At 40.8% G+C, this 21,135-nt stretch overlaps 1 protein-coding gene across 4 annotated transcripts in view; it reads right to left on the reverse strand.

Moving 5' to 3' along the window:
* PIK3CG (phosphatidylinositol-4,5-bisphosphate 3-kinase catalytic subunit gamma) overlaps nt 1-13,816 on the reverse strand; it is a 33,846-nt gene extending 20,030 nt beyond the window's left edge. The window contains exons 1-5 of one of the 4 annotated variants that reach the window (XM_077179104.1): nt 12,603-12,912; nt 8,539-8,776; nt 5,349-7,364; nt 1,145-1,210; nt 814-1,039 (exon numbers count right to left, since the gene is read on the reverse strand). In XM_077179104.1, the coding sequence (XP_077035219.1) occupies nt 814-1,039; nt 1,145-1,210; nt 5,349-7,352 (2,296 nt within the window). In that variant the 5' untranslated portion in view covers nt 7,353-7,364; nt 8,539-8,776; nt 12,603-12,912. Of the gene's footprint in view, nt 1-813; nt 1,040-1,144; nt 1,211-5,348; nt 7,365-8,538; nt 8,777-12,602; nt 12,913-13,156; nt 13,587-13,692 lie in introns of those variants that run through there. The other 3 variants (XM_077179105.1, XM_054632233.2, XM_077179103.1) reach the window with 3 other exon arrangements.
* Between the last annotated feature and the right edge of the window lie 7,319 nt (nt 13,817-21,135).

A 21,135-nucleotide genomic window follows, 5' to 3' on the forward strand; every position in this document is an offset into this window, starting at 1 on the left:
TGGAAAAGCTTTCCCATCCAAGGACTTCCTGGCCTGGAGCATACCAGGCTGAACATGCAGGAAAAGGTGGTCTCTCTACAGCTTTTAGAACTTTAATACTGTCATGCATCCTCTTGCACTTACTCCCAACACCAAGCAAGCAACAGGAATGAGGATAAACAAGCTTTTAAGAAAGCTGGGGGTGGGGGGAAAGGCAGGCAAAACCCAGAGGTAAAGAGGCACTGCATAACCCTATTGTGGCTTCCAAAGCAGTGCTTGCAAGAACTGGAAATAACAATACAGTATCTGTCTGACAGCACTGCTCAAAGCCACGCCCTGTACATTCACGCCTGATCCACCAGATACTTCCATGGCATAGCAGAGGCTGGACTGGATTCCTCCCTGACCTTCCTGCCAAAAATCTTCCAGTGAGAGTTTGGAGGAAGGCTGTATTTCTTGGCAAGTCTCACTTTTAATTTCCAGTTAATATTTGTGTCTTTTTTCAGCACTGGCATTCAGCTAAAGTACAAGAACTTATCTGTTTCCCAGCTGGCATGGTTTGAGGTTCAAGAAGATAAGCCAAAGCTTGGGAAAATACTGGGTGACTAGAACATTGATATTCTTCCCCTTTTGGGGTGAAATGAGCAAACAAATCTATTACTGGTTCAATCATTATTAACTTACAGTCACATTTTAAAGGAAGTAAAAATTATGCCCTTTGTCAGCAATTTATCCCCAATTTTCTTAATGAACAGTACAATTTGCTGCCTAGTTTTTCACATCTGAAGAGAAAAAAACAACATTAACAACAAAGAAATGCCTGTAAGCAAATACCTTGAGAAGTAACATCATACTTTTCTGCAGAAACTGATTTAATCTCCATTGTGACTTTATGCAGCAATTCAATTACTTGAACCTGCTTCATGAAATCGTGCAGCATTGCTTTTCCACAGCCCCTAAGGTAGGCTTCAAGGATGACTGCAAACCTCTGTTGGTAGTGCATGGACTGGGCAATTTCACTTCTTAAGAACCAAAACAAGAAGTGACCAATTCTTTTGTTCTACAGGTAAAGAAAAACACTACAAATTAGCATTCATTTCTTGACAAAAGGTTTCAATAATGCCAGCAACTTTAGCATAAGTTGGCTATATTTTGAAGTACTTACTCTCAAACCACGTTTCAGCAAAAATCTGGCCAATGCACTGTCATGATATGGCTCAAATTTCACAGCCTGAATGATACAAACATAAAAGAAATGTTGTTAACAAATTTAAGATCCCACTGCTTACACTTAAGCAGTGACATCTAGGCTGCTGCAAGAGTAGAAAATGTGTAACAAAGCAGGTCTTTTTGAGGCTTCTCTGTCTGTTTCAAGAAGCACATTTTGTTTGCAACAGGTTTTTTTCAGGTTTATTATTAATGTGACAACTCCCTAACCAGAGAGTCCAACCTGAGCATATGCAGAAAGCAACGTCATTCTTGGCAAAAGCCAGCAAGATCAGAAACCAGCTTGCAGTATGACTGATACTGAGAATGCTTGAAATGATTACTGACAGATGGAATAATGTGCTTGTAATAGCTCTTAAACAAAATGTTTCAATAATAAAATACTGATTTTGGTCAACATCCACTACTTTGAGACTAGGGCATCAGGATTCCCTGGTGGGTTCCCCAGAAAAAACAGGATACAGGAGCAGCTTTTCAGAGTACTTACCTGGCCTTTATTCCATAAATGAATGACAGATTAAAAGCTCTGATACACATCCTGCAATAATGAAGTACAATTAAGAGGAAGACTTCACCAGAGCTTTTTTTTACTGACTGTGAAAACAGATGTATTTTTTTCTCCTTCAAGAACTGCTCCCCTCCACCCAAGCCCACAGACATTTCCAAGCTACTGCCAAAAAAGGGGGTGGGAGGAGAAAGCCAACAACTATTTTCAAGTGCCAGTAATGGAATTTCTTTTTTTTTGTTGTTGTTATTCTCCATCCCAATAACCAACCAGAAAAGCATCACACTTCCAGATTCTGGGTAGTACCAGGAAACTTCTCCACTTCAACTCATTTTTCCAGCAGCTTCTTTCATGTTGCTTGTGGAATTCAAGCTAACAGAAGGTTTGTATACAGATTAATGGTGGAAAAAAGCATGCACTTATATCCCACAGAAACAAAGGAGAAATAAGAAGCATACAATCTATGAATCAGAGTCACAAAATCCCTGTCATGGACTAAGGGGGTTGGTGAATGGCTTCAGGTTCTGGAAACAGAGTGCCAGGAAGCAGCCTGTAGGGAGATTAGGGGAAAACAAAGGGATGTGCAGAGAGCTGGGTGCATGTAGTATGCTCAGCTTTCAGAAGCAACAAAGTATGCAAACCTCTAGCAACAGTTATTCAACAGAATATAATGGCTCTTTCAAGATCACTGTGGTCTGCAGCTTGCAAAGAAGCAACCAAGCCATCAGCAAAGGTCTGCTAAATTCATCAAACAAATCTTAGTTTTATAAACTCTTACAAATACTGTGGCACATAGTTGCATTTTTATTATTAAAATATCAACATGATTTCTGAAATGCAAATCATTCTGTGGGTTTAATCAAAAGAAAAAAACAATTAAGTCAAATTTCCAATGAAGCAGCTTATAAAAATGTCACAAAGACACGTTCTTTCTAGCTGCTGGCTAAGAGACAGACAAGAAAGCTAAGCACCAGACAGACAAAAAAGGCAAGCACCAGACTTGGCCTTCTCCTGTATCATAATTCTGCAAGAACTGTCTTGACTGTCTGCAGTACTGTTTTATATCCCCAAACAACATCATCTTATTTAGGAAAGACAATGAGAATTTACAAATATAACAATATATAGATCCTTTAACTTTGTGTATGAGATTATGAGGTATGAAGGGTTTTTAATAAAAATTAATTTTCACTGCAGTAAGGTGCCCAAAAGCAATAATTATCACATAAATTCAAATGGATTTTCTTACAGTTCCAAGAAAGCCTATTATAAACCTCACTCTGGTATATACTATGCCTGATGTTCACATAACCTTGAAAAACAAGTTAAGACTGAAATACAGCCAAACAACCAACCATTACTTCAAAACAAAACCTCCTTATTGAACTTGCAAATATATTTCAACATAAAACAATATTAAAAAATGCATTACGACCATCCTTATTGAGCTGATGTTTTAGATAATTATTTTTAACAGTCCAGCCATTTTTTCTTCACAAAGTCAAATATCAGCTTTTGCACAGCAACAATAAAAGCTGGCCATTAAAAAAATGTCTGCTGGCACTGACCTGTGTGTACTTTTTCCTTGTCAGTTCAGCAGTAGGCTTTTACTCACTGCCACATACATGCAGTACAGCCATCAGTGTTTATCTTAAAAAGAATTTTGTTGCATTTTAACTATCCTATCCATGGTTTACCAACTGTACACAGAAGAACAGACATTATAAGATGCTCAATAGGTTGATTTATGGTGTGGCTGCTTCTATTAGAAATAACCTGTGGGGAAGTAAAATGCTTGATTTCTAACTCTAAAGAGGAAAAAATGGGAATATCCTGCACAGAGTGAAATAAGCCACAGAGCTTTCATAGAGGTGTGCATTTGAAAAGTGACAACCATTTGCAGAAGAGATGCATCCACTGGAGCAGAGGTATGGCCAACATCCATTCTCTGAAAAATGTAGATTTTAAATACACTGTCATACCAAAACTTTGCTGCAGAATGCTGACAGCTTATGTTCCATAGTTAGCTAAGAAATAAAGACAGGGAAAGCAGCAGAGAGGTAAAAGTTGGAATGTAGCATGTTTTTCATTTTTAAGGATGGTAAGCTCATTATTTCTTACAACATCTCTAACTAAAAATGACACAGTGAAGTTAAGGCACTATGATTTTATGCTACAGTATTTTATTTAACTGTTAGAAAGGTTTATTCTTTTTAAAACTCACCAGATTTGTACTTCCTGAAAACAATTTTTTTAAAGATGGAAACAACCCTAGTATTTCCCCTATTTTCTCAGGCATTTTGATAGCAACCAATCATCACCCCAAACTCCTAATTTAGATATAAAAAAAAGTGAATAAAATTGCTGAGCCACATGTAGACAGCAAAAGCTCAGAAGCCAAGCATATATATAGCAGCAGCAACGTGGGAGGCCCAATGAGGTAACCGCAGCGACTCCTTTGGTTAATGCAGAAGTGCATAAATTCTGCCTCATCTTCAGACAAGCAAAGACAGGACTAAAAAGGCTTTGTTTAAAGCACTACTAATGTGCAGCAAAATCTGAAATACTAACTTCATTGTCCTGGGATTCTGAGCTCTCTCTGAAGCTGCAGAAATAAAAAGCTGCTACCCCAGCTGCAGTAGTTCCTTTTTTTTTTTTAATTTTGAATGTTGTCCTATGATTCTTTGAAAAAAAGGATTTCCTGCTCTGAGGGATACCAGCCTTTCCATGCAAAACAGAGCCCCACCTGGCTCCAGAGGCTGTGCTTACCAAGAAGAACACAAGGTTACATCTTCCATCAGACACCAGAGGAGACTTTGCCACTGCCAAATGAAGGCATTGTGTTGAGAGAAAAGCAACCAAACCAAGCTGGAAGGTTTATATCAGTTTCTTGTGTAACTGATATAAACCTTCCCAATGTTTGATCTGGCAGATGTGCACACACAAAGTCCTTCAAATCTATACAGCAGTGATCCCTTGCCATTAGAACCACAATTTTGTACTCAAGTTCCCAGAAGGACTTAATCTTAGTATGTAGTCCTATCAACTCTTGAGCTACTTTCAAAATTTAGTGTGTGGGGGGGGAGTTTCTAGAAAAATTTGCTCCCCTTAACAGCACAAGGCTGAAGTTGCTGCAACATACTGTGTAATTACACTGGCATTCTCGACCTAAAACCCAACCCCAGATTTTGCTTCAGGCCTTGCCCATGTCAACATCTGCATTTACTTTCTTTCTATCTACACTCTTTCTAAACTATCAGTAAAGTCAGTCAATGACTCTTCAGTGCTGTGTGATTCAAACCCAATGTGAACAGGATTACAGACAGCACAGTTAGGATTTTCTCCCATCATAGCTGTGCTGGCAGTAACAATTTCCAGAAAAACTTACTACTGTAAACACAAGATAGAAATTGTAAGACAAGGCAATGGTTCCACAACAACATCAACAAAGGCAAAAGACAAAAAGTAAGAAAGTGTATTTTACATTAATCTGGTTACTACCACTGCTTTGACAAAACATTGAAGAGTTCAAAACTAAGGAATACTAACAAGACCTACTAAAATGGGAAATGCAAATTATGGGGTAATGCAAATGTATTCCTGGAAGGCAGAGTTCAGGAATGCAAATACACCTTACCTGCACAAGCTGTAAAAGATAATGTAGAACATCATCATCTTCTAAACTTTCCAGTTTTTGAACTGCCATTGCTCGGACATTTTCATCTGAAAAGTTACAGTCTAGAAGTTGCATTGTGAGTCCAACATCTAAAGTGCTCTGATCCCAAGCCTCTTTTTTAGCTAGCAACTGGTATGTTTTGGCCACTATTTCTTGTTGTCCCCATTTCACAGAGCTAAGCAGCTTAGGATATGCCTTGGGGTGCTTTATGCTCTCATATCTAAAGTGCCACAACAGTTCTTTGTCCTCAGGAGAAAGTGGATTAAGTGGGTCAGTTGCTATGATCTCTTCAAGTTGCTTGCGAAGCTGGTTGGGCATTTCAGCTCGGGTCCTGTCCCCCTGGGGGTCTGATGATATCCTGTGCTTGGGCAAGGCAATTGGGTGACAATATTTGTCCAGCACAATAGAGATAGCCATGGAGTTTTCTTTATCTGGGTTAGTTGCTGATGTGAGTTTGTCTGCATTTATACTTCCTTGTTCTTCCCCCTTACCTGGAATTTTCCACATGTGGAGCACATACTCCCCACTTCGTAGCAAGAAACGGTGATCTATCAACAAAAGATTTACATAATACAGAAGCTGGGTTTTGCATTTTGCATCAGAGTTGGAGGATTCATGTGACTGCAGGTTTGTCTTTGCAGATGGTCCCTGTGCTTTGCCACAGTATATCTGAAGATTCAGGAGTGCTCCTTTAGGCAAATCCTTGATTTTGATATCAAACTCTAACCAAATATTCCACAGAACCTCCTCAGTAAAGGGCTTTGATGAAGTTCTTCTCTGTGAAAGGAGCTGCTGCCCATGTTGAATGTTAGCCTCTACAAACACAGTAAGATCAGTATTTCTTGGTAAAACTGGGATATCAATGCCAATTATTTTCACTCTAAATTTTCTATTACAATCCCACAAAGAGATAGTGAAGACCCTCTCATGATCTTTTCCATCTATTGTCAATTGTTCATGATACCCTGTAACTCCTGTACAGTCATCCACCAAGGGCCATTCTTCCTTCTGAACCTCATCTTCATTTGGGTCCGGGGGATTGTCGAGGACAAGGTGGATTTCTTCCCCATTCTTAAGGCACTGTCTTATCCAGTGAAAATCTTTGATTGGTGTCTCTCCAGTAATGTACTCATCTCTGCCACAAATCCTGAGAACAAAATCCAGCTCACTATGATCTTCAGGAATGTCCATCAAAGACTTTTTCTTTGCCATTTTTGTGAAAAAGCTGTGGAGAATCATATCTGGAGTGTCATCTATTGACACTTTAATTTTCTGACTAGTCGTTCCCCTATGTATGATTATGAAAATATTATTATTAGTGATCTTTTTAAATAAATATTCTGGGAGTGGCTTAGATGTAGTCCATGGGTGCATTGCATATAATTTAGGATCTCTGCAGGCTACCTCTATCATTCGTGGAGTGACTAATCTGCGCCGGGTAAATTCTAGTTCATCATCATGTACATTGCTTACATCAGTGACATCATAACCAATCAAATCATTAAGTTGCTGCTGAAATTCCTGAACTTCTTCTGATGGTTTTTGTTTCTGGACAACATAGATCTTGCCTACCTTCTTCTGTAACACCTTCCAGTACAGTATGCAGTCCAATGTCTGTAACACTTGATGTTTATCATAAATTTCATACCATTGCCCTTTCTTCTGATACTGCAGAATAAACTGATCTGGGGTGAATGCATGGTAGAAGTCTGTGGTTTGACTCGTCTCTATTGCACGCATCCAAATCTGTGCCTTCATTTGCTCCACTGTACAGTTGCCAGCTATTTCAAGTAACATCATTTCTGGTGCTTTAGTATGTTTATTGCTAGTAGGTAAAATGAACTCAATGGGTATCAGTTCCATGGATGAAAAACTACTCGATGTACAATGAGGTTTCATTCTTCTTCTCCTTCGTTTGTTTTCGTCTCTCATAACAACGGGCTGTTCATGATCCCCCAACTCCATGCCAGAAGAAATCTAGCAAAACATAGAATTACTTCATTACTTTCTCATTTACATTTATCTTTTCTCTTACTTTTTAACTTTTCATATACATTTTTTGTATTTCCACTTCCCCTTAATTTCTGGTCACAAATACTTGATTTACATGAACCACTTCAGATGTAACCTGTTCAATTCAATACCAAATATAAATAAAAGACCTTGAACCAACTCTCCAGGGATTAAGTAATTTTTTAAGAGGTTTTAAACATCCTGCCCAGATTTTACTGAGGATAAGCAGTTTGACTGTGCAATCTCCATATTTATTAGTTCTTGCTTCTATTTGATCAAGCACTGATTCTTCTGCTGCCTCATCTGTTTTGTTGCTGCTGATGTTAACATATGTGGGTTTTCATAGAAATCAAAAGGCACACTCCTGTATATGAATAGAATGCAGTCCCACTGAGCTGCAGGAATGGCAGAAAGTAACAAAACAAGCAATTTATTTGCAGTCTGGACAGTCATGAGCTTATTCCCAGTTTTCTCTGCCTCTCTTTTGAGTGATGAAGAATCAGGACTTCAACCTAAAAAACAGCCCTTAGGATGCAAAAGTCAGGGACTATTTCTGAAGATATATTTAAAGTGCATCTAAATTCAAGGCGAGTGTCCTTAGATGTGCTTCTTTTAAATAAATCAATTTCCCAGACTGATAATATCCATCCATTTTCAAAGTACACATTGCCAATATGAACTATTAGTTTGTTACAGAAGAAAAATCCCCCAAGCTGATGCTGATTTATTACCCTATACATCAAATCACACCTAAACCACCAGTAAAACAATATTAAACATGAGTAGCCCACTTTATCAGCATTCAGTAAACAAAAAGTATTGTTTCTCAGTTAATCTCTATTGACCAATATTGAAATGGAAATTGTTCAGTGCTGATTGAGTGCACTCGCAAAAGCCAAGTTACAGCAACATACTGAACTTCTTTACCAAGCAACACTTTCTACACATAAAATCCTTAACTGCTGGAGAAAAGTAAAGCCAGTGTAATGATGCCCTAGCAGATAATAAAAGAAGCAGATAAAAATATAAAAGATTAAATTCAAACAACAGAGCATGCTAACTAAAATTCTCAAGTTCCAGAAAGCAGCGACTGCGGACACACCACCTCTATAATTGACAAAGTACAAGGAAATATTACCTGCTTATAAAACCAAGGCTGAATTGCTGAAGATTATTCATTTGTTTAATTTTTGTAGTTCCTATTTTTTAAAGGAAGATCATTCACACAAAAGATTTCTTTGTTTAAGCTGTTCTGCTTTTCTTGCTCGGTCTCATACCCAGATGCAAAGGAAGTTCTGCACTTACCAGGAAGGAAGTTTTAACCAAGTTGATTATACATATGATTGCTCATTTTAAAAGAAGTCAGAATGCTTTTCCTGTTACAACAGTAAAAACACACCAACAGTACATAAATTTAATACACACATATAGAAGACATATTTAGAACCTTTTAAAAATAGCCAAGAATAATCTGGGCAATAAAATTTGATTAATTCAAATAAGATATTTAAACCAAATATATTTTTAAGAGATTAACTCCCAAAAGAATTAAATACAAATAGTAGATAATAATACAACTAAATATGCAATGTTGCATGATTTTTATTTGCATGGTGATAGCCATTTAAGGACTCCCAACTTAAATTCACTAGAGATTTCTAAGCCAGTCTCCATACAGGCATCTCAAAGAGATTGTATATGCCAAGGATCTTGCATGGTAACCTCAGCAGCAGAACCACTGGGCAGCCTTACCCCAAATATCTTTAACTCATTCATTTATGATTACAAGCACACAGTGAAATCCACTAGAAATGGCGAATTTAGATTCAGGAAGAAATCAAACCAGAGACTTTCAACCCTAATTCTTGTGATTAACTACAACCTGAGATGCTGTTCTTTTACTAAAAAAATAATCCCCACAGAAAAAAACTACTATGGAAAACATGTACAAAACAGAAAGAAAAGACAGAGAACCCTCTAATTTCATCCTTTTTCCTTATGCCTTTTCCAGTGGAATACTGATCTTTTGAAGAGCAACCAGCAGTACAAATCCTACAGTGGTAGATATCATGCAAGAATGATGAGTCTTGAAAAGAAGGGAAAAAAATGAAACAGCTGGAAGGTTGTCTACCAACAGTGAAGTGCCTTTTTTTAAACATATGCATGTTTCCTATTTATAAGACACATTTTTATAAAAATGTGAAAAATAACCCCTCCCTCTGTATTGGCAAAAAAATCTGACAGTATGTTACCTGCCTCCAACATGCCAAGCTTGATTAACACTCTGCCAAGATTGAAAAGCAGAAAATACCCTCCACGACTGACACAGCTCTTCTCTCTCTGAGCATCACTCTGCTTGTCAGCTAAGATCTTTTCTTTTTAGAGGTTATTTTTCTCAGAAAGTCAGTTTGGAGAAAACACACTCTGTCCCAGATCCCTCTATCTTTTAAAGCCAGTATTTGAATTTTCTTAAGGTAGTGGTGAAGTTACCTGAACATTTTGTTGCTGACATGAAATCTACCCATCTTGGCCAAGACACATCCAAAACTCATCCTCCACCCACATTCAGCCTGTCAGCATCCATCAGTCACAGCCTTTGCAGCATCTCAGCACTACACACGAAGCTTCTCTCTCATCTCAATTCTAAAATACAATGTAGTCATATATTTCTCTTCATTAGACATAAGCAACTAGTATTAAGGTTTTTTCATGCCAACAGGCGATATAAATTTTTTGCAGAGTCCTTCCTCTAAAAGTCATTGTGCTGGCCCATTAACTAAACTTGGAGTCATTTCCATTTCATTGGGTTCTGCAGATCTAGGAAAACTTTGTGGTTTAAAATGTCCTCAGCCTGCTGCTTGAGTCATGCACTTAAGGATTAATTATTCCAACATATATACATACAAATAGCTTTTCTACCACTACTCCATAGATCAAGACCATGAAGACAAGCAAAGGCAGCATCTCTCCCTCATGCAGCAGACCTGTACATTTCTCAGTGAATGCAATCCTTTCACACTCTCATCCACTTATAAAGGCAGGTAGAGCAACACTTCTGTGGGTTCAGATATCCCCCCCCAAATTGCATCAGACACAGCACAAAAATGTGTGGCACTTCTGTAGCTGCCTTGCCCATACAAGGCTGTCTTTTCTCCTGCATTCATTTGGCTGTACTTGTCATGTCTAGTCCATTCCAACCCAATATCCATCCCCAGTTCTGCTCTGACCCCTTTTCCTCAGCTTCAGAAGGCAGTTCTTGGAGCGACAGCTGTCTCTCATCTCTCTCTGCAGTGACCCATTCTTATGGTGACACCACATTGTATCCATTTCCTGCTAATCCACTGGCAAAACCATATTTCCTCATGCACATGAATCATAAAACTTTGATATTTATAATGAAAAATCATTTCACATCAAGTTCCTAAATCCTTAGTCATGCCTAAGCTTTACTTGCAATATTGACACTTCAAAAACTCCACTGCAACAACACCCCAAAAAAAGGGAAAAAAAAATCACTGTGTTTCATTTCGAATTCTAATGAGCCTCATCAGCCCTGAATATCCCTGTATTACAAGAACTGTCCTACAGTGGTCTAAAAATCCTGATGGGGTCCAATGGAGAAAGAAAAGATGGGCCTGTAAAAGGTAGCTAAGACAAGCAATCAGTTTTGCCTTTGTCTCCAGTTGTATTTCTATTTCATCACTCAGGTCAGCAACCTGATCATAATAAAACCAGCAAAAAAACTGGTTAATTTTCAGCTGGATCAGTTCCTTTATCTGACTCAACACTTGCAGGAGTGGTTGGGCAGTCATGGAAGAGAAGGAAAGGGAATGGAGCCAGTACAGTTAAGCATAACTGAGACTGAAACATGATTCACACCAGGATTAGAAGATACACTAATTAATAAAGTCATCAAATTATTTGAAAAAACTGGCTGAAAGTTACTTTAAAAAGACAATGCGGTATTACGACGTATTACTTATTTGGCTACAAAAAATTTAGGATAGCTGTCAATCTTGACTGCTCTGTTAAGACTATGTTAAAATTCTACCAGTTACTATCATGCTTATTCTATATTAGCTCCTGCTTCTGTTTTAATCCATCATGTGAAAACCTTATTTCAAAATTATTCTTTTCACTTTAGTGTGAACTCCTTCCCAGACAACTTAACTTTCAAGAAAATAAGCACTCTCTACCAGAGTAAGAATTACCTTGCTTTTTATTTATGAATTTATATAAATTCAAGAATTTACATGCTTATGTAAATACAACACTAAAGCTTACATTCACAGTTTTAGACAAAGTTCACTTGAAAGATAAATTTTAAAAACCAAAATTACTATGACAAGATTCAACGTTGTCCAAGCAGCCTTGCTTGGAACATCTACTTGCCCACACTGTTGTGTAGCAGGGCATTACTTTTCACTTGCTGGACAGGAGTACATCTTCCCTACACCTGTAGTGATCCAGTGCTGAACTTCACAGGTAAGATACAGCACTAACATTTCAAGTGTGAACACAACAACAAAATACCACTTGACTCAATTTCTTTGTCAGATCCTCTAACAACTACTAGCACTAATGGGAAATAAATCACTGCAGGTTCCCACTAGCAAGTCAACTTTACAGGTAATGCAGCCACGTTCCTCATCAAAAGTATATGAGCCAGCAGACACAGCTTGGTCGGGAGGCTGAGGAGTCAATCAGACTGCAATTACAGCTGTAGCATTTTCAGGATGCCCTGCCTTCACCACCTTTAGTTTCTATATGAGTTATCTATTTGGGGCTCCTGGGAAAAACAATAACTCCTAGCTGGTTCTGTAAATTTAGGTAAGAATTTCGGCAAAATTCTAGTTAACTGGGGTTACACAAGTGATGTAGTAGTAATCTCAAAGTAATCCACCTTGGAAGCAACACTTCACAGAGTTTTAAAACCCAGAGACGGCTGCTATTGTTCCTGACGGGACACACTATTTAGACAGTGCCTGTCAACTTGGACCCGGTTTTCCAACACTGATTGTTAACTGAGCGATCTAATCTACACCAGCTACCAACTCCCGAATGCCCTCAGCTATTATTTCAAGGGATTGTGGTGTGGACAGGTTTCATGGTCTACATGGATCAGATAGACACAAGAAATTTGTTGGATGAGGAAACAGTTACTTATTGTTTAAAAGCCGTGTTGTAGCGTAGCTGACTCACTGATCTCAAGACTCGAGGGAACTGTCTACTGTGATCCTTCACTTCGCATTGTTCCATTCACCGTTCCAACAGCTTCCTCAGCGGGTTTGGCAGCAAACTCGTTAACTCCTGTTCGGGCCATGACGTGAGGCGGGACCAAGGCCGCGAGAGACCGGGCAGCACGGGGGGCTCGGCAGAGCCGGCAGTACCGCGGGGCGCCCCCGGCCAGCCGCACACCCTGCGGAAGGGGCTCTGCGCACGGGACACGGGAGGCGGCGGGAGCAGCGGCCCGGGGCCGCCTCCCTGCCTCCTTCCCTCCCGCCCCCGGCCCACCGCCCCGGCCCAGAGATGGCGGCCGGCGCTGCCCGCGGGAGGTTGAACCTCGCCGCGCCCGCCCCGCCGGGGCTGCCGGGGCCGGGGGCGCCCTGCGGCGGGCGCGGGGCCGGGGCGGGTCCGCCCGCGGCCGGAGCGGGTAGCGGAGCCGCGGCACTACCTGCGAGCCCGGGCCTCGGGCAGCGCCGGCGCGGGGCGGGATCAGCCGCGACCCCCGCTGCCCCCGGCACGGAGCTACTCACCGCAGCGGCGGCCCCGGCTCCGGCTCCGGCCCCGGCTCTGGACAGGTGTTTCCCTCAGCAGGAAGCGGCGCGGGCCGGGGGCCGGCGGGGAGGCTCCATAGCCGGCGGCAGAGGCAGCTCCGGAGCCGCCGCCAATCACACGCCGGGCAAAAAGGGAACCGGCAGCGGGGCCTCCCCGCCCCGCCCGGCCCCGCCGCGGCCTCGGGCGCCCGGGCCCGGCCCCGGCCCGGCCTCATCGGCCGGAGCGCGCACAGAGCCTCTGCTGGGGTGAAAGCACTGCGGCCGCCGTGAGGCTCAGTCAGCACAAGGCACGCACGACGTGTCCTGGTGGCAGCTCCGGCAGCAAAACCTCCCTGGGAGCAGCTTCCCGAAGTGTTCCTTGCCCAGGGCCCCACGGCCGGCTTGCCCATGGCACTCCTGCAGCGACCCCCGCCTACCCGGCCAGCCCTGACAGCTCCTTCAGCCCCACACCTCAGGGCAGGGACAAATTAGTTTGTCTAAACTGCCCTTGAAAACCCCTGGAGATGGCAACCTACTCCAGCGTGGTGGTCTTCTGCTTAGCAAAGATTTTCATGCTGTCTGATTAAAATTTTTCTCCTACATACTGAGCATCTCGCTTGTCTTATTCCTCTTATTCAGTTAGGGTGTTTTCTTCCTCCCCTCCAGCTACTTTCTTATTTGAATTTGCTGTGTTAGCTGTTTTTCTACTATTTTTCCATCTCCAGACGGGCAGTCCTGGATCTCCCTTTTTAGGTCATGTTCCTTAGACCTCCTGTGATTCCTGTAGCTCGCCTCCAGGGTCTTGCCAATTGGGCCACTTTTTTTTTTGGAAAGCAGTGCTCAAAACTGGACATAGTAGTATTCCAGCCAAGGCTTTGCCAAGGCTGCCCACAGCAGGAGGATTAATTCATCAGCCTTACGGTGCCAGACTCCAACTGCAGCTCAGGCATAACTATTCACATTGAATTCAAACAAACAAACAACTCCCCCTCACCACTCTTTCCCCATTCAGGCTGCTGTCTGTTTGGCTCTGAATGGAGCTGAGTGTTACTGTCTCCACAGCTCTTCTTCAGAGTGAACAGCAAAACTCTTTCCATTATTATGTTGAGACTTTTTTTGACCCAGATCTTGCAATAATATTCACAGCTGAACTCTGTATGTCACAGAACACACACACTTGCCCTGAAAGCTATGCTGGCATAAGGTTACATCTTCAGGGAACACTCTACAAGACCATAAGTTACCACAAAGATTTTAAAAATTATTGTAATTTTTTCTAGGTACACATTCTAAACTTCTATAGAAAGACAATACCAGAAGGAAATAACTAGTCTGTTACATGTACAGATGCTATTATAAAAAGTTGGATAATTGTTGTTATAGCATGGATGGATTCTTTTGACTAAAAAAATCATTTGCATGATGTTAAGAATCATACCAGCCTGAAGCAGAAAAGAGAAACCTCTGTTTCAAAATGAATATCCATTACAATGAGCTGTGTCTGTAAGGAATCATCATAACTGTACTGGCCTCAAGTTCCCTTTTACATGAAAGCAAAGCAAAAACCTTCAACAACTTCCATGTGATGTGTGTGCAGCATAGGGGAAACACAGTGCAGACTCGCTTCATGCTTGGTTTTGCCTGGTACAATGGGTAATATCTGTCGAAGCAGTTCAGCTTTGCACAGCATTGCTGAATGCTTTAAAAGACAGTTAAAAGCCTTATCAAAATAGGAAGTCTCTTTTTGTTGTTTTTGGCTGGATCCCCAGATGGATCACTCCGGGAACACAAGTGTAGCCAGTTTGGCAACTAATCCTGTTAAAATCCGTGGACTTTATTTGGGGATGCACAAACATATGGAGATTTGAGCAGCTGAATAAAAAACTGTCATTTGTCAAAAGACAATTATAGAGGGGATAATTTACAGCCAGAGCAAATGACACGTTTTGTGTTGATTTCAGCCAGAATTGTATAACATTTTTTAAATAGCTATAAGTCAATGTAGTGTTATCCGCAATGAAAGAATAAATTATTGTACCTATTATATTTGAGAAAGGTTGGTAAACTGAAAAACTTGCTCTCTTCAGGATTTAGTATGTTAATAAATATTACATTTTTGCAGTTTATCTTCAGCTCAATTATATACAGCTTATTTTCTTTATTGCTTTTTCTGGCAAATGAAGTAATACAAACTTTTCTGTAGGTGAGGATGCTCTTCTTGCAGATTGTATATTCTTTAGAAATACACATTTTAACATTATTTTATCCCTGTTCATTTCTAAATGTGACTTAAAACCTTTCCCATAAATTATCATTTGGTTTGTTGTTTTTTTTTTAGTCAAGAACAGCCTGCACAATAAATTGAAATGCATATTTGACTATATCAAAACCAGAACTTTAAAGCAGTCAGGAATGCCATAGCTTAATGAAGAAAGGTGAAGAACGCAATTTGATATTTAAATGAAGCTGATTTAATCAAAATTAGTCATGCAAAGACGCAATCATTTTGCTAATATAATCTTGTGGGGTGCAGTCAAAATGCAATTATTTCCTTTATCTACCAGCTGTAATAAAAATATGACAAGAAATTGCTGTCATGATTTTAAATGGGAGTTTTGGAGGTTGAAAAAATGTAAGATGGTATCTTTTGTATCCTCTGCACAGTCAAACATCAGTTTTTATGCCATTTAGTGAGAAAGAGCGATAAAGAATAACAGCCACATTAAATGCTCAGCAACAACTTTATATACTGACATATGTTGGATGTAATGTTCTGTTATCATTGACAAACTGGGTTCATTGCAATTTAGGAAATAGTATCTAATACTTTGAGTTGGTTTTTATTTTCAATATTGTCAGCAGAGAAAAAAAATTAAATGCAGAAGCTTTGTAGGTCTTGTACAACAAAGTCAAAGCCTACTTGCCTAAATACAGCAATAGCTATGTTCAGTTTTGTAACTGCTTCTCTATGTAAAGAAAATGGAAGAACCCCAATGTATGTATATACATTGTCTATCCTGATGGAATGATAGGTAGCCTTCTCCTTTCTTGGGGAATTTAAAAGCTGGAATTTTCTAATTGTGTTGTAAACTCTTTCTGATGTATTCAGGGGAAGATTTAAAATAAATTGACAGAATCCCTTCATTTTACAGCTCTGCTGTGAAAACTGATCATGTAAATATGTGATCAGTTGTATTAACATCATTGTCATTGATTTTTCCATATGCGCAATCACATGGTAACTTTGGTATCCAAAATAAGCTTTTCTTCTTGCTATAACTTGCCAACAAGCAGAGGAGGAGTGAACTGAATTTGAGTTTGGCTTTTGCATCATGTTCTAGGTATGGTAGCTGCTTGTGAAAGGGATGTAAGTGACAGATAAGTGTTGCCTGCAGATCTGTCCTCCATTCGCAGCTTTATGTCATGGGAAAGGCAGCTCTACTGATGCTGCCTCTGGGTCATTGCTTGGGGAAGCAGGAGAATGCTTTGGGGAAATAGGGGGATCCAGAAGAGCACATTAAGGCTGGGCTCTTTCTGCATCCCTCTGTAGGCAGTGAAGTCCTCTCTGAGATGTCTCCTATGTGAGCTTGGCTTCAGCTAGAAGCTTGGTCCGGGGGAATCCTTTAAGATCTCCTGGGCATGAAAGAAGCCTTGTGGCCTGATCCAGAAATGTTTGCTTTGAACCTTCGTAGGCAGAGCAGAGCCAGAAAATCTCTAACAAGGAAAAGACAAAGAGTCTTTCCTATCTCTTTCCCATCTCCTCCAAGAAATCCCCACTCTTTCCTTTCCTCCTAATAGATTGGTGCTCCTGGTGATTGAGATTTTGCACAAAATCCCTCACTTCAAACACCTAAAGCTTGCAAACAGGAAACAGCAGGTGTTCAGAAGCCTTCTGAGATACATCTGCTGAAGACTTTGTTTCCCATTTTACTGATTTAGGCTGTTATACTTCAGAATAGGTATTTAAAGCACAGGGGTGGGAGTGCAAGCTGTTTCCTCTGTACCACATGCATACACACTTCAGCTGAGATGTAAAACTCACATAATACCTCTTACTAGCTTGAATGTCTTTTTTTTTGTCTGTTCACACATGTATGAGTTTGTCAAGGAGAGATGCTGTCATTGTGGTAGCAGAGTGTGTGTAACCAGATCTTTAAGATCACTGGTTATTCTTAAGGGGTGGAGAAACCCACAAGTTTTTATGGCTGCTGACAGAGGGAGGTCTCAGTATTAGGTGGTGATGCAATATTGCATCATCTCGTAGTGTTGGGACATGACAGAGGAAATGAAAGAGGTCAGAAATAGAAAAATAAAGAAAAGGAGTTCCCAATACCAACAAGGCCTCTAGTCTGATAGCACTATATTAAGTGCTGTTTAGTATAAGGTATGGACAAGAATTCCTCAGTCTCTGAAAGTTTCTGACACAGAAAATAATGAGTCTAATTTGCTGATACATTATGAGGTTTCTTTAGACAAGATCTCTGAACTGTGTTGCTGTGCTATCCTCCTATCCTGATATTTATTGATCTTAATCTTTAAAAATTTGCTCATCTGTATATTCATTTGTTGGGGCAACCTTCAGTCTGTGAGGAGGTAAATATATTTGCATTACATAGGAGTTATGTAAAGCTAGAGTTTTATCAGAGGATTTCTGTATTTTTTGTTCTCCTAAATGAGTAATGTAAAATTATTTCTCCTTTAATTACCTCATTGCCTCTCTCTGTATATTAAAGCAACATATCCTTTAGACAGAAATGTTTTCCTTACCAGAGGTTCAGGCACCCCACAGGCTACTTGATCAGCTGTCATAATACTCAGGAATACTAAAAAGATATTTAAAGAGATCTATTTGTTCCACAGAGTTCAGTTGAATACAAAATTTGCTACAAAGAAAGCTCCTTCCCAGCCTTGTCTTTTCTGCAAACATACCCCTAATCTTCTCCAACAGCTTTAAACTTTAAGAGGTGGCCTTAGCAGAGTGTCCAGATCACCACATCTGAGGGGATTCTGGGGACTGAACAACATGATTTCATTCCAATTCATTCCATTAATTCCATTTTCATTCCAAAATGCTGAACCCCTTGTACAGGAAGGTCTGTTTCAGGAGGAGGCTGGGGATCCTGTCTGGGAGCTGGGAATCCTGTTGGGATGCTGGGTTCACGTCTGTGACAACACTGCATCCACTGGAGCTCATCGTAGTGGCAGCTTTGCTGGATAAACACCTGTCCTCAGATTGGAATATAGAGCTTCTGGCTTTACAGACAAGTCAAAGCCTTGCCAGCCAGCACAGCCATGATGAGTAAAAGCCATTTTCAGTCCTGGAACTTTGTATATTTGCTTCCTAGAAAGAAAGCTGAGAAACCAAATTCCACGTGGGAAGTGTCAACCCTTACACACAAAATGAGGACAGCATTATGCTGTGGATATTAGTGTTTCCTCATGTGTCAGTCTGGTCTGTATAGATGGCTGTCCATTTTCTATGTCAGCCAGAGGTGGTTGTAATATATGGTAGGAGATAATTCATGCTATATAGGTATATATGTGTGTATAAAATATTGTGTAGATCCAAAGTTATGTCTTTGACCACTCTGGCTGGGAACAGAGTTCTATTTTCATGTAACCAGTTCCCGGACAGCATTAAGATAATACCAGGTCTGTTACCGTATGAATGGGACAGTCCTGGGCCATCATCACCATCATCGATGATTTCTCTGGCATCTGCACCTGGGAGATAGCATCTAGACCTTCCTGGACCATGATTGATGGAATGTCTCAGAAACTCACAAGACCTGCACCTGGGCATGATTACATCTGCTGTGTTCAGGAACTGGTATCACCCTACTACATATCAATACAGCCTCTGCCTGGACACTCAGGCATTCGTCTGGATCTCTGGATTCGTCTTTGTCTGTTCCTGCACATGTATGGATTCTGCTCTACATGTGAAGAGACACAAAGAAATGTGTGGTCATCCCTGCCTTAGGCAGAATAAACTGTATATAAGCTGGCTGCTGGCAGCACTGGGGTGAACCACTGGGGACACGCTGTCACTTTGGCAGTGGAACCCTGGTTCACCCAGCGCCTGCACGTGGGGCTGACGCTGTCTTGGCTGTGGTGGTTTTTCGAAATTCTATTTTTTTTTTATTGATCCAATAAATCTTTGTTAAATTTTTCATAAATTTGGCTACCGATTTGATCATTTATAACATGGTTAAAGACAAACATGGAAATATAGCCCAGATTAAACAGCTGGTATTGCCAGACATCCCATGTATTTTAGTATTCCCTGAGTTACTGTCACAAATATTGCATTATCTATAAAATGCATATTTTCCTGCTAGCAGTGGAAAGCCAGACATGTCCAGCAAAGTTTTGCAAAGCCTCTTCAGTATTTCACAGCTTGAAGCCTGAGCAATTCAGCAGGGGAGGATGTGGTAACTAAGGCCAGTTTGGGTGGGATGTATCCCAGTCATTTGTGGAAGGCAGTAACTGCTGCAAAATGCCAGTCAGAGCCTGCTCTTCACACTCTCCACAAAGAAAGAAGTGCTTTATTCTCCCTTGATCCACACTTTGGGTTGCAGTTCTTCACCCCAAAGCACAAAGGGAATGTAGCAATATCAGTCTCTGCACCATGACTCAGAGTCACGCTACCTCACATATCAGCTGGATACCTGCTACACTACTTAGGTGTGATAGAAACCTTTAATATCTCCTATTTCTGAAGTTAAAATATGTCAGTTGGCCAGATCATGTTTTCCAGGACATGTAGAACACCAACCCCAAGTATGTTGGTCAAGGTAGGCCAGCTTGCCTGCAGCACCTGTGTGGCTGAAAACAGGCAGGGCATTGAGCTGGATCTCTTTATAGTTGTTCATCTGACTGTCTGTCAGCAATTGAACAGACATAGCCCACAATAATAATTTCATGAACAACATTCAGAATTTCTTTGATGCATTTCAGAAGCTACTGGAAGTCTTCCTAATTTCACATAATGAGGCAGACATGCAGGAGCCTTGTGTTTCATCCCAGCAGGGAGCAATTGTTCTTCTCTGAGAAGGTGATGTTCTTTCCCAGTATTTTCCCCTTGTGTCTCCAACAACAAAATGTTTTAGCTGAGATGGTGTGATTTTCCTTCTTATAGAGAGTAACCTAATTCTGGAAAGAATAGATGCTGCAGTCTTTCCCAAGTACAACAGTACCCTAAAAGGGTGTGGTAGGTTGTCATGAATAAACACATAGAGATGAGGAACACATGGGAGGATCCTAGGATGGTATTTCCTTTATGATCTCAGATGATTTAAAATACTCCAGATTGGCTTTGGACTTTTCCTGGATTCCATTCAAGAGAAGAAAATAAAATAAATGTGTAGAAGATCCTGATATATCCAGAGGAAGAGGACAAGACCACATCATAGGAATTATTGATATTAGAGATGTGTAACAAACCCAGATGAATGAGTGACTTTGAAGACTGCATTTTGAAAATCCCTCCAAGGCAGTTACTACAAAATGCTACACAGAAGAGCTTGTTTTAGGCACAGAATTTGCTGGTATTGGGGTAGCAGGCACTGCAGGGCCTGCCCCTGAGGAGTGGCTGCAGGTATGGTGGGAAGCTGGTCCTTATGAATGAGGATCAATGCTCCAGAGCTTCCCTGGGGAAGGGTGACCTGCTGGCACAGGACTACCTGGTCCCCTGGGCTCCAACACCTGTGGATGGGGCTTCTAAGACTTCTATGAAAAAGTGAAGCCCAGAAGAGTTTAGTGATTCTGTCGTCTTGACAGGCTGAGCACTGGAGGTGGCAACCACACTTGGATTCTTACTTTTCATTGGTTTTGCCTCTGTTTCAAGTAATTAGCATCACAATGATTGTAGAGGAGAGGGACATTTGAAAAGGTGTTGCTGGGAGTTTAGGACTTAAGTGTTTGCACCCAGGAGGTTACCAATGAAGGGAGCAACCCAGAAGACCATGGCTTGACTG

The sequence above is a fragment of the Agelaius phoeniceus genome, chromosome 5 (assembly GCF_051311805.1).
Source record: "Agelaius phoeniceus isolate bAgePho1 chromosome 5, bAgePho1.hap1, whole genome shotgun sequence".
In the NCBI taxonomy this organism is placed as follows: domain Eukaryota; kingdom Metazoa; phylum Chordata; class Aves; order Passeriformes; family Icteridae; genus Agelaius; species Agelaius phoeniceus.